This window comes from Procambarus clarkii, chromosome 69 (genome assembly GCF_040958095.1).
Source record: "Procambarus clarkii isolate CNS0578487 chromosome 69, FALCON_Pclarkii_2.0, whole genome shotgun sequence".
NCBI lineage: Eukaryota > Metazoa > Arthropoda > Malacostraca > Decapoda > Cambaridae > Procambarus > Procambarus clarkii.
The window spans coordinates 5,603,447-5,615,957 of NC_091218.1; the positions used below are offsets into that span (position 1 = coordinate 5,603,447).

The 12,511-nt window shown below is 44.5% G+C and overlaps 1 protein-coding gene across 1 annotated transcript in view; it reads right to left on the reverse strand.

Annotated features, from left to right (window-relative positions):
- Window positions 1–305: 305 nt before the first annotated feature.
- Window positions 306–12,511, reverse strand: part of LOC138355796 (tripartite motif-containing protein 59-like) — a 45,202-nt gene continuing 32,996 nt past the window's right edge. Inside the window, exons 3-4 of the mRNA XM_069311323.1 lie at window positions 445–1,110; window positions 306–329 (exon numbers count right to left, since the gene is read on the reverse strand). Coding sequence (XP_069167424.1) covers window positions 306–329; window positions 445–1,110 — 690 coding nt within the window. The remainder of the gene's footprint in view (window positions 330–444; window positions 1,111–12,511) is intronic.

Here is a 12,511-nt window from a genome sequence, read left to right on the forward strand (position 1 = left end):
ATGAAGCATCAGGCGCTGAGTAAAGTAACTGGACTATAATGAAGCATCAGGCTCTGAGTAAAGTAACTGGACTATAATGAAGCATCAGGCTCTGAGTAAAGTAACTGGACTATAATGAAGCATCTGGCTCTGAGTAAAGTAACTGGACTATAATGAAGCATTAGGCTCTGAGTAAAGTAACTGGACTATAATGAAGCATCAGAATGAGTAAAGTAATTTGACAACATAAGTAATTTTGTTTCTCTACACTGACCACAGTGTAGAGAAACACCAAGATGACAGTTGACTTTATTAATAAAAATGTTTCAGGTGTTAGAGCAAAAAGTTTCCTATATATAAAGTTACTCTCATCTCGATGTGTCTCCGTGTCAAAAGTGTTTATATAGAGGCAATACTACACTCAGTTGGGTGAGAACAATGTGACCTTCAGCAGCGTACCTTCACTGAGGTGTGGACAGTCTTGACATTTGGGAAGAGTTCCTGGCACTTCTGGAGCCAATCTTCTACCTTCATGCTGCACTCATCAGCTGTGTCTATGGTTGTGTAAACTTCCTGTGGGGTGTTGACTGTGTCGAGGCTCCCCAACATGGCCTGCAGCTGAGTCTTCCCTTCCTCTCCTTGTGTTGTCATATCCACCACACTGGTATCCTCCAGTTCCAAGAGCTGCATTGCTGACTTGTTCTCCTCTACCAGAGTATAGAGTCTGTCCTGGAGCTGGAGGTGGCAAGTCTTCCAGTCCCCCAGCTGCCCCCGGTACTCCCCCAGCTGGGACAGTACCTCTTCACAGCTAGTAATGAGGCTGCTGATGATGCTCTTCTGCTCCTGCACCAGGGAATGTAACTTCTTTTTTACTGGTACAGTTTTCTTTTGTGTTAGCTGGATATCTTTCAGTTTCCTAACAAAAGCCTCCACAGCATAGCTAATTGGGAACTGAGTAGCAGCTGTGGCAGCGTGCTCGGCACGGCAGTTGGGGCAGGTCAGTTGACCATTCTCGATACCATTGTCAATACACTGGGAGCAGAATGTGTGGCCGCACGGCAGTGTGCGAGGTCGTAGCTGATTGTCATCATAATCGTTATAACACACTGAACATTCCTCTGGCTTGTTATCCTGTGGAAAGAATATTTGGTTAAGCTAGATGTATTATTACAGTACAGTGTCACCTCGAAAAAAGAGTAATATTACAGTACAGGTACTTTATTTACTAATAGTAATTATATAATATTTACATACATTTTTTGTATTAGCTATTCTAGAGCAGAGTTAATATTACTAACAGATTAACATATCCACAGAAGGGCCAATATTTTTTATAAATATATCCCGGAGTATAGGATAATATTTTTAGGTAACATATTGCAGCAGTAGGGCTGCTTGTAAGCCGTACCCGAGATTACAGACTAACAAAACCCGTCCTTACTTTCTTACGAATATTGGAAGGAAATGTATGTATCGTATGTGATAATGGGGGAAAGATCAAGTATTCTTAGTTTAAGTTGGTCTTAGTCCCTCGAAAGGGAAGACAACGAAGGGAGCGCAAGTCCCTCAAGATGCTCACAAAGTAATGGGAGTACTTAAGTGAATTTTCATTGTGGCACATTCCCAGGTGAGGTATTTGGCTAGAACGTTTTGTGCCAGGGATACGGGGAACAAGTTAAGGGTTTGCTATTCGAGAGCAGGAGTTGGTGATTCATTCATTCATTGTTAACAACATGAATGATATTATGGCTGGAAATGGGAACAAACCCATTATTTGTATCAGTGCCGGTGAAAATGTTGTAAAACGAGTTAGGAATGAGACACTGATACAGTGGTCTAAGACAGCCATAGAATTAGTTGGGAGCAAGGGAAGAATCCCAGTCATATGTGGCAGTCTTCCAAGAAAGGGAGTTGGAAATGAATAGTTGATGAGAGCACTTGGTGTCAATTGCCAACTGGACAAATATTGCAAATTAAATGCAATATCATTCATAGACAACTGGGAACACTTCAATGGAAGAAATGACATGTATGCTCGCGATGAAGTACATCTATCTAGGGCTGGGGTGGTTGCTGTTGCCAACTCATTGGAACCTGTGGTTGGAGGGATTTGTTTGGGTTTAAACTGTAACTGGATAGTGGCATAGAAATTGATATGGAGAAAGGAGGTAATAAAAGTGTTAGTGGGGGAAGCAAATTGGCAAAAATGAACAGAGAAAGAGAAACGCCTCAAAATAACAATACACTTAAGGTATATTACACTAATAGTAGGAGTCTAAGAAACAAAATACACAATTTAAATGCTCATCTGCACACAAAAAAAATTCTATTATTGCACTTACCGAAACATTGATGAAAGTAGAAAATAGAGAACTATTAGCTGCATATCAAATAAACGTATTTAAACTATTTCACACAGATAGATATATTAGACGAGGAAGGGGGAGTAGCCATATATGTTGGGGAAAATTTGAATTGTATTCTCAAAGAGGGAATCAAAACTGAGCTACACACAGAAACTATTTGGTTAGAATTAAAGTAAAAAGCTAACAATCTTATAATAGGAGTTATATAAAATCCACCAAACTTAGACAGGATGGAAGCAAAGCATCTATGGGGTGAAATATCTAGAGCATCTAGGTCAAGCAGTATTTGTGTCATGAGTGACTTTAATTTTAGTGGAATAAACTCGATTAACAGAACTGGGGAATAATGAAGCAGAAGATTTTCTAAAATTAATTGATGATTGCTTTCTTAATCATCACATTAAGGAACCAACATGGGAAAATAATATTTTAAACTTAGTGTTAACAGGGAAACACAAATTAATGAAATTGAAATAGGGAGTGAGCTAGGGAACAGAGATCATAAAGAAATCAGATTTAGCGTAGAATGGAATAGATTTATATGAGAAAATTCTGTTAAGGTGCCAGATTTTCAAAAAGCTGATTTTAATGGTCAACGAATTTTTTTGGGTGAAATGGAGTGGAAAGTCCTGGGCATGGGGGGGTGGGCTGGTCTTGGTGCGAGACGAGAACCCAGCAATTGGTGATGTAAAAAGGGATTTCAATGTGTATTCAAAATTTAACTTATCTAAAAAAATTCTAAACAAAGCACAGGAACAAATTGCCATACATAGATGCCATACAAATTGAATAGATCCAATTCTAATGACCCGAAATGGGTAACAAAGGATCTGAAGAACCTTATATGTAGAAAGAGAGCTTGGTACAAAAGGATTAGAAATGGGGAATTCAGTTTAGAACAAGAATTCATCCAACTGGTTAGAAATGTTAAAAAACCAGCCTTGCATGTAATGAAACCCCATTTTCTGAGTGATTCCCTTCGACTCCCCAGAGCTATCGAGGCTGATAATGACATCCCTAACCTTTGGCATGACTCAGTGTGGATGGAGTTCTAGGCCTACCGGGGACCACAAGCCCTCTCAGAGAGGCACGAGGAGCAATGGCCTATAGAAATGCACATGTGATTTGGAGCATTCTATATCTGCCATCGACAGGGATAGGCACCCTGAAAGGTAAGCGTCTCAAAACAAACCCCTATTCTGGTTAAAACAACAAAAATAGCCAAACAAGTGGACAGAACTCCCCAAATGAAAACGAGCAATCAAGCATGTTGTCAAACGAGCTGTGCAGCATGTCTGCGCAGCTCCACCCTCCCCGGGAGGTGGGGGGTGGAGCTGTCCAACTTAGGCTGGCTGTCAAAACATGTGAAAAAACGCCAACCAAGGGAAGGGAGGGTTTGGCGGGGAGCCTCCGGGGGTTAACCCAGAAAATGGCGTTTCATTACATTCAACGTTGGTTTTCTGGAGGAAACCGCTTCGGCTCCCTGGAACTACTTAACCAAAGACAAAAACTAGAGGAACTTACCCGGGAGTCGATCAATACTCACATCTCAACACGAAATCGAGACAATAGGCTGCAACCACCGACCCAAAGCGACACAGGCCCGACTAGGCCCAGGAACATTCATGAGGTAGCATGCAGCCAGGACCCTGTTTGACCGCCAAAAAACCCATGCCCGATTGTCAGCCCAAGAAATGTTACCGAAGATGGCAGCAAGACAAGCAAACTTACGAACGTCATGGGCACGGAGATAGACCACAAGCTAGGTGGACCGAATAACCCTGCGGAAAACCTGAGAGCCCCAAACCCGGGAACAGGGAAGAATGGAAACCGGAGCAATTCAAAGCGCGTCCCCGGCCACTGAGGCTGTGGCATGCAAATAACGGCAGAGCTCTGCAACCGGACGCAACACATGAAGAACCCCGGCCTGACCAAAGTTAATTGATGATCTCTGTCAGAAAAGGAGACTGCTGCAAGCAAACAGCCTAACACGAAGGACCAAAGGAGTAGAAAAACTGTGCCGGAGGAGAGCATGAAGCTCCCCCGACCCGACCCCCAGAGGCCAATGTTAACAAGAAAAGAGCCTCGGAAAAACAATCCAGAACTGAAGGGGTCACAAGAAACTGAGGAGAAGAGAGGAGAAAGCCCCAAATCAAAGGAGCAGGACGGCTCAAGCGGCACATGAACAAGCTGGAGGTGAACCACGCCAGAGACAGCTCGCGAATTAGTGCAGAAGGAACACCAAAACCAAAGCAAACCGGAGCAGCTCCACCAGTGCCGCACAAGACAACGTGACAGTATGTGGTAAGATGACAGTCCTAAACCTCCACAAAAGAAGGATAAGACTACACCAAAAAAAACGCAGCCTACCTATGAAGGGACAAAAAGAAAAGGGAAGGACCACCAAAAAAAAACATACCGCTGCCGAGACAAAGCACACAGGTGGGACACCATCAACAAAGCCACCTGAACACCAACAGATGGTGAGAGACTCGAGACAGAAGTACCAGACTGGAAGACTCGAGGTGGAAACCGAACCAGTCCCATCACAGATTGGACCGAGCATGGGAAGAGGCGGAGCTGCAGGAAAACCCTGGATGCGAACACTAAGCAAGCAGCGCCGGAAATCAAGGCAAGCAAGGAACCAGATGGAACGTCTGCCATACAGAAAATTCCCCAATACTAGCAAGCTCCTCAGGAGATCGGAGACGCCATGGTCCCGTCGCGAAACTCGTGAGAAGTGTCATCTTGAGATGAGGAACGTGTCAACTGGTGGGTTAAGCCAGGAAACCAGGAACTCAACCCGGCGAGCCGGGAAAGAACCAACTCGGGTGAGCAGACATGCCCCTTCCAGGACCCCTGAAGGACCAACAAGTTCGACAACGGATAACAACATGAAGCCGCTAGCAGAAAAACGCCGAACCACAGATGCTGCAAACAGCAAAAACTAAATTGCGACGAAAACCTAAGAGTCAGGGCCCAGGTCGAGGTCAACGAGAAAGTAAGCACCACGACCCGAAATGCAAGACGCGATGCAAAAAATAGGGACACCAAATCCTGCAGGAGCAATGCAACCAGCCCCGGCAAGGCAGAACGACGCACGCAAACAAAAACATGCCGTCCAGAAAGAAACACAAAGAAAAGGCCAGAGCCAGGGCCGTAAACCTAGCACCTCCTGACCCAACGAAAAGACACTGTAGGGGCAGGAGAGGACAAACGGAATCTACATCCACCTGCATACAGGGCAACCCAGAAGCTGGTAATGACATACAAGGAGAAGATGAAAGAACACAGGATCATATCTGAGCACGCGAACTGTGCAAAATCAGGGAACTTAACATGGACATAGTCCAACCTAGCACAAACATTAGTATAGCCAATATGCACATACTAAAAAACACAATGTGTAGTATAGAGATAGGAAATGACCTTAAAGACAGTCCAAGCACCAACAGCTAGGGACAAGAGAGTAGAAGCAATATGAGGCACAAAGAAATCTGAGGGAGCAAATGGGAATGTCATGAACTGGACCTACTACTACACACACACACACAGAATCCAATGGATATGGAAGGGCTCACCCAGGAACTGCACGACGGTCAATGAACGAGTGTCCAGAGAGCATGGTGGGAGTCACAGAAGGAGCGGCCAGAGGCAAGAAAAGACCCAGGCACTGAAAGACTAAAGAAAGAACTCGAAAGACGGAGCTGTGCCCCCACCGTGTAATGAATAACAATACAGATTGACATAGAAAGGACACGGTAAGAAGCACGCAATGGCCCATACAAAATGCCACAAACAATACCCAACACTCCGTGAACCGCGAACCAGCACCTGGCCAAGTGTTGCCAGATCGTATAAGCTCACCTGTAGAGCGTATGCACTATCGTGTCATGACACAGCATAGCCTTATAATATTCCAAGAGCATCGCTAGTGGAATACAGCCAGAGATGCATGTGCAGGAGGAGAAGACGAGGAGTAGAGGTGGATGCGGAGTCATACACCCGTATGCAGAGAAAAGAACTAGGTGTCCTCCCCATATACATATTCTAGAAATCCCCCAGTATCTATTGGGCTCTGACTGGAGAGATAAGAGGAGTGAGAGCGGCGAAGTACCCGAGAGAAAAGGACGCGGAACACCAATACTTGTGTACACTGTCCATAAACAAAACAAACACCCGCGGCGCATACGCAGGACACATGAGGTCTGAACCGCACGGTTTCCTGGCTACCCACCTGGTGGGGGAGGGTGCCAACTAGGTGTATTTAACGATTATTATCAACGCCGAGACAGAGCACGGAGAGAAGATGTAAGTATAAATAATTAGATATAGTATCAAAAAACCAAGAAGGAGCACTGAAGAGGACCAACGAGTCCTATAAAGAACTGGAGATAAGCCTCACCGGAAGCTGCCAGACGTTCCAATAATATGGAAAGTATCGAAGACCTCCCCAAACCTTTGAGATCCTAGAGAAGCAAACAAAATCATGAAGTCTTATATGGGCCTAGCAATATCCGAGACCAATGGTCATGCAGGATCCTGATACGAGGAGAACAAGACTGTGACATGATGGAGAATACATGTCCAAGTTAAGAAGGGTAAGAAAGTGGCGAAAAGTACCCACCGGCAGGATGGAACCGACTGACCCGAAGGGACATGGAACCGAACCCGGGGAGGGGTCGACGCCCAAAAAACTCGTAAGCAGAGGAGGAAAAGGAAAACCCTACTCCCCGTAACGGCAAGCCCTGCTCAGAGGGTTGGAAAACCCCCGGCAGGGTCCAATGGGGCCCAAAACTCCCAAGGCAACTCCTCCCCAACTCTAGGAATCTTCACATCAGGCCCCGGGAGCGAGTCATCCACCAAAGCCCCTTCCTCACAAGAAAATGCCGGAAAAACAGGATGAGAGGGGGCCCATTGGTCAGACCCCGGTACTACAGCTGGAGGAACCGACTCGAATGCCTCCATCGACTCCCTGGAAGGGGCAACCCCTGACACTGCCCGAGTAGCAGAAACCACTAAACCCTGCCCCAACTACGAAGCCCTCAGATGCTTCGGAGCAGGAAGCAAGGGGGGGGGGGCAGAATGAACCACAGCAAGGGCTGAACGAGGGGGTGCGGACTGAATCAAGGTCGAAGCGACCAACAACCCTAAGTCTGGGTCACTATAAGTAAAACATGGCAACCTTGGGGGCATCCGGGGAAGCAACTAACGAAGCATGCAACACCTCACCCCTCTGTGCCCGAAGAAAATCATCATCAGAGTGGGTGAATTGAGTCACAAACAAGCAACAGTGCTTGCAGGACTCAGGGTCGAAGGTGTCACTAACCCAACAGGCAGCATGACGGTGGCAAACACAATGAGCGTTGCCCTGAGACAAGGGGACAGAGCAACCCTCAAACGCGCACAAAGTGAGAGGAGACCTAGGGTCGCATCCATCAGACCCGTGCACCTCCTCGGGGATTCCCGGGGCCCTTAGACTGGTATCGCTAAGGGTAAGCCCAGGCGGGGTACTGCTAACTGGCACCTAACAAGTCTACCAAACAAACTACCAAAGCTGAACAACCGGGACGTATCCACGCACGGGGGCGAAGCAGGGGGTATCACCAGACACAAGAGGTCAACACCCTAACTAACAGGGGAAAGGGACACAAAGGCAGACCCCCCTACCAGGCTAAAACAAAAAAAGAAAACCCTGCAAAAGGATAACATACCCAAGAGGAACAGAGCCGGCTGCTGTAATAGGTGAAAATTAGCTGCGCAGTACCCCGCGCCCCACCAGTGCAAAAAACTACCACTTACCCCAAGGTAGGCCGGTCGGCCGAGCGGACAGCACTCTGCACTTGTGATCCTGTGGTCCTGGGTTCGATCCCAGGCACCGGCGAGAAACAATGGGCAGAGTTTCTTTCACCCTATGCCCCTGTTTCCTAGCAGTAAAATAGGTACGTGGGTGTTAGTCAGCTATCACGGGCTGCTTCCTGGGGGTGGAGGCCTGGTCGAGGACCGGGCCGCGGGGGACACTAAAAAGCCCCGAAATCATCTCAAGATAACCTCAAGATAAGGTAAACAAGGGAGGAAAACCCTCAACACTCAGGGTGGTCAATTACCAAGCAGCAAAAGACCATAGAGGTAGACCCTAATGTGACTTGTAACCCCAAACCCCAAGGGCAGTACTTACAGGGCACTCAAGGAAGGTAACCCTAAGCACATGCAGCCCGAGTACCTGTGAATACCTCCCAGCTCACAATCCACAGTAAGAGCAGTACTGAACACCAAGCACAGCACCACAAGAGAATCCAGAGCTGGAGCCACCCGACCGAGCCACTATCACATCATCCTAAGAACTAGTGGTTGGATCTCCAGCGTGGTGGGTCTGGAGAACCCCCTTCCCCCTCTTGGGAAGGGTGCAGCTGTGCAGACAAGCATCGCGGCTCGTGTGACGTCATCCTTGATTGCTCGTTTTCATTTGGGGAGTTCTGTCCACTCGTTTGGCTATTTTTTTGTTTTAACCAGAATCGTTTTTTTTTTTTAGGTTCTTACGTTTCTTGGTGCCTGTCCTGGTCAATGGTTATCCATATCAGCCTGGATAGCTCCAGGGAGCCGAAGGGGAACCGAAGGGGAGCCGAAGGGGAGCCGATGGGGCTGCCCCCCCCCCCCCAGAACCCCAGAAAAGAGATAAGGAAGGCAAAAAAAACTATGAAATTCGCATAGCAGGGCAAGCAAAGATATATCCTAAAGGTTTTTTCAGTTATATTGAACAAAGATTAGGGTAAGGATAGGTCCATTAAAAACTGAGACAGGTCAGATAACTGATAATGACAAAGAGATGTGTAGTAATTGTGATAAATATTTTATCTCTGTATTTACTAAAGAAGAACTGAGCATTATGCCTTCAGCCAAACAAGTCTATGTGGGTGGGGAAGAGGACAGGATGACTAGTTTAGCAGTTACCAGGGAGGATGTTATTAAACAAATAGTGAAACTTAAGCCAAACAAATCCCCAGGGCTGGACGAAGTGTTTGCCAGGGTGCTTATGGAATGCAAAAAGGAGCTTTGCAAGCCATTGTCTATCATATTTAATAAATCATTAGTCAGGCAGAGTACCAGAGTCGTGGAGGGTTGCTAATGTGGTACCAATTTTCAAGAAAGGAGATAAATCACTTGCGTCAAACTATCAGCCAATTAGCCTAACGTCTATTGTGGAAAAGTTACTTGAATCGATAATTGCAAATACTATTCGTCTTCATCTTGAAAAACATAAATTAATAAATGATTCATATCGTAGTTTTACAAATGGCCGTATATGTTTAACAAATTTGCTATCTTTTATTCCGGCATAGTGGAGGCAGTTGATAGTGTTTATAATGTTGTGTACCTTGACTTTAGCAAAGCTTTTAATACAGTGCCTCATGAAAGATTGATTAAAAAAAATAGAGGCTCATGGTATTAGGGGTGCTATATTAAGTTGGATTAGGTCATGGCTATACCAAAAGAAACAGAGAGTTAGTATAAATGGAGTTAAGTCAGAGTGGGAAAATGTTGTAAGTGGAGTGCCTCAAGGCTCTGTCCTGGGACCTCTGTTATTCATAACGTATATAAATGATTTAGATTTAGGTTTGAGCAGCAATATTTGCAAATTTGCCGATGACATAAAAATCAGAAGGGGAAATAAACATGGAAAAAGACTTGCTATCACTTCAAGATGATCTAAATAGGGTTTTAAAATGGTCAAACGATGGCAGATGCAGTTTAATCCGCGCAATACATACAGTACATATACGATGGGAGTAACTGTAATGAAATCGCGCCATACATACATATGCAGTTTCTGTTCAATATGCAACCCCTGTTCTTAAGTGCAAACCCTGTTCTGAAACTCTTCTTGGACAGATGTAATAGAACACAGAATCACCACACCAGAAATAAACATATCTTTGATATTCCCAGAGTCAAACTTAATCTATGTAAACACGCTATGCAAATAAAGGGACCTGGTCTATGGAACTCACTCCCTAACGAATTGAAAAGCTGACAAACTTTTGCCTTATTCAAAAATAAAACCAAAAAGTACCCTAATTTCATCTTCATAGTTTCCTACCTCGTGCTTTGAAACTCACACTGTATCTAGTGCTACCCAATTCCCCAAAATATATACCTATGTTATGCAACTTTCCCCGAAACGCTATGTGTATTAGTGGCTTTAGGTATTTGTATATTCTAGCTCTATCTATAAATAATCAGATTGTTTGTAACTCTGCATCTATGTATGTACTTTTCCTAAATAAAATATTTTTATTATTATTATTATTATTATTATTATTATTATTATTGTAATCATTGCTGTTCTGTTATCTTATATGATGTTATACTGATAGTTTGCTACATTATGTCTTGCAACAATCGTCAAACTATGCTAAAATATACCTGTGGATAAACTTTAAACTTACGTTAATGTTCCTACTTTTTTTCTGTCAAATGTCTTATAAAATGTATTTTTTAGACATTCTTACAATGCATTTTTATACCTTCTTACAGTATAGTTTTATACTTTCTTACAATGTACCTGTAAACATTTTTTTTTAATGTTGCTAGAAATTACATTCTTAAAATTATATGTTAGATTAAGGATCTGCCCAAAATGTTATGCGTGCTAGTGGCTTTACAAAAATGTAAAACTTCAAATCTCTGTACTCTCATAAACCCAATGTACCTTCTTGTATATAAATAAATATTCGATTGCGGGGTCTAGCGCACGATTTTAAAGGTCCCGCGAGGGATTGGGGCGGCTATAGTTACGCCGACCTCGAATGTAAACAGACGCCATCTTGGAAAAAATCCAACGTAGGCTGCCATTGTCTGCAGGCCTCAGTTACCTGACAAGAGACAATGGCGAGCACATCACTTTCCACCGACCTACTCTGCTCAGCGTAGCGTTCATCACGACCTTTGATTGAGGATGAAATTAATCAGAATTTGTTCCTGGATGGTGATGAACCTGATACTGACGACTCTGACACAGGACTACACACAGCTCTCAGATGTGGATACGACAGATGATGAGAGTGAACATGCTGGTGCCACTAAGGTTAGGCCTAGTCTGTCACCAATGCCTCCTCACCCACACTCAACATCATTTTGCACCAAACCACATAGTTCATGTGTTGCTTTGCCAGATTATGTTTTGGTCAACGAGTCGAGGAAAGTGAATGATTTTCAAGTTTTAGTGATTTAGAATCAGAAAACAGTTTAGTTGCTACTAGTGGCAGTGGAGTGTGTGATGTTGCCAAGTGACATTTTGTTGCATTAGCAGCATCTGGCCCAGCCACGCGCCACCGCATGGCACCACATGGGAACACTGATGAACAAAGCCCCTCATCGTCAAGTAAATTTCCCTCATTGTCCCTTCCCGCCCATACTGTTGCTAGACGGGCTTCAGCTCCTGGTCCACGGATTTACGTCTTCTAATTACTCAACACAATGCTGCTATTAGGACAATATCCAACTCTGGCCCCAGACATCACTCGGTACCCCTACTCAAATCTATGAATATGTTAGACATTAAGTCATTGCACATTCTCTCATGTGTATTATACATATATAAAATGCTAAACTGTAATGCCAATCCTGACCTCAAAAGCTTCATAGAAGGTTGTAACAGAACCCATGAGCACGACACCAGAAATAAATACAGTTTTGATATTCCTAGAGTCGACTTAATCAAACTAGAAATGCTCTACAAATCAAGGGACCCAGATTGTGGAATGACCTTCCCAACCATGTTAAAGACTGTACCTCTCTCAACCAGTTTAAGATAAAAACGAAGCTATACCTAATAAATTCCCTGTAACCTACCTTACCCCTCTATTGTCAACCAATGTCTGTTTTTTTTAACCCTTAAGCTGCGCAAGGCGTATATATACGCCCTGAGTAACATGTCCCATGGTGCGCATGGCGTATATATACGCCATAGGGTGCCAGGCCTGATTCAAATGGCCCGCGGCTACACGGGGTTCACAGTAGCTTCCTCAGGGATCTTGTAAACAGATGCCATTTAAAAAAAAAATCGTGGGCAATATTCTCTGGTGTGAGAGGCACAGTACTGTTGGAGCAACCAAGGCCGGCGCACGCAGCATGAGCGAACAGCATTGATGTTCAGCTTGTGACCA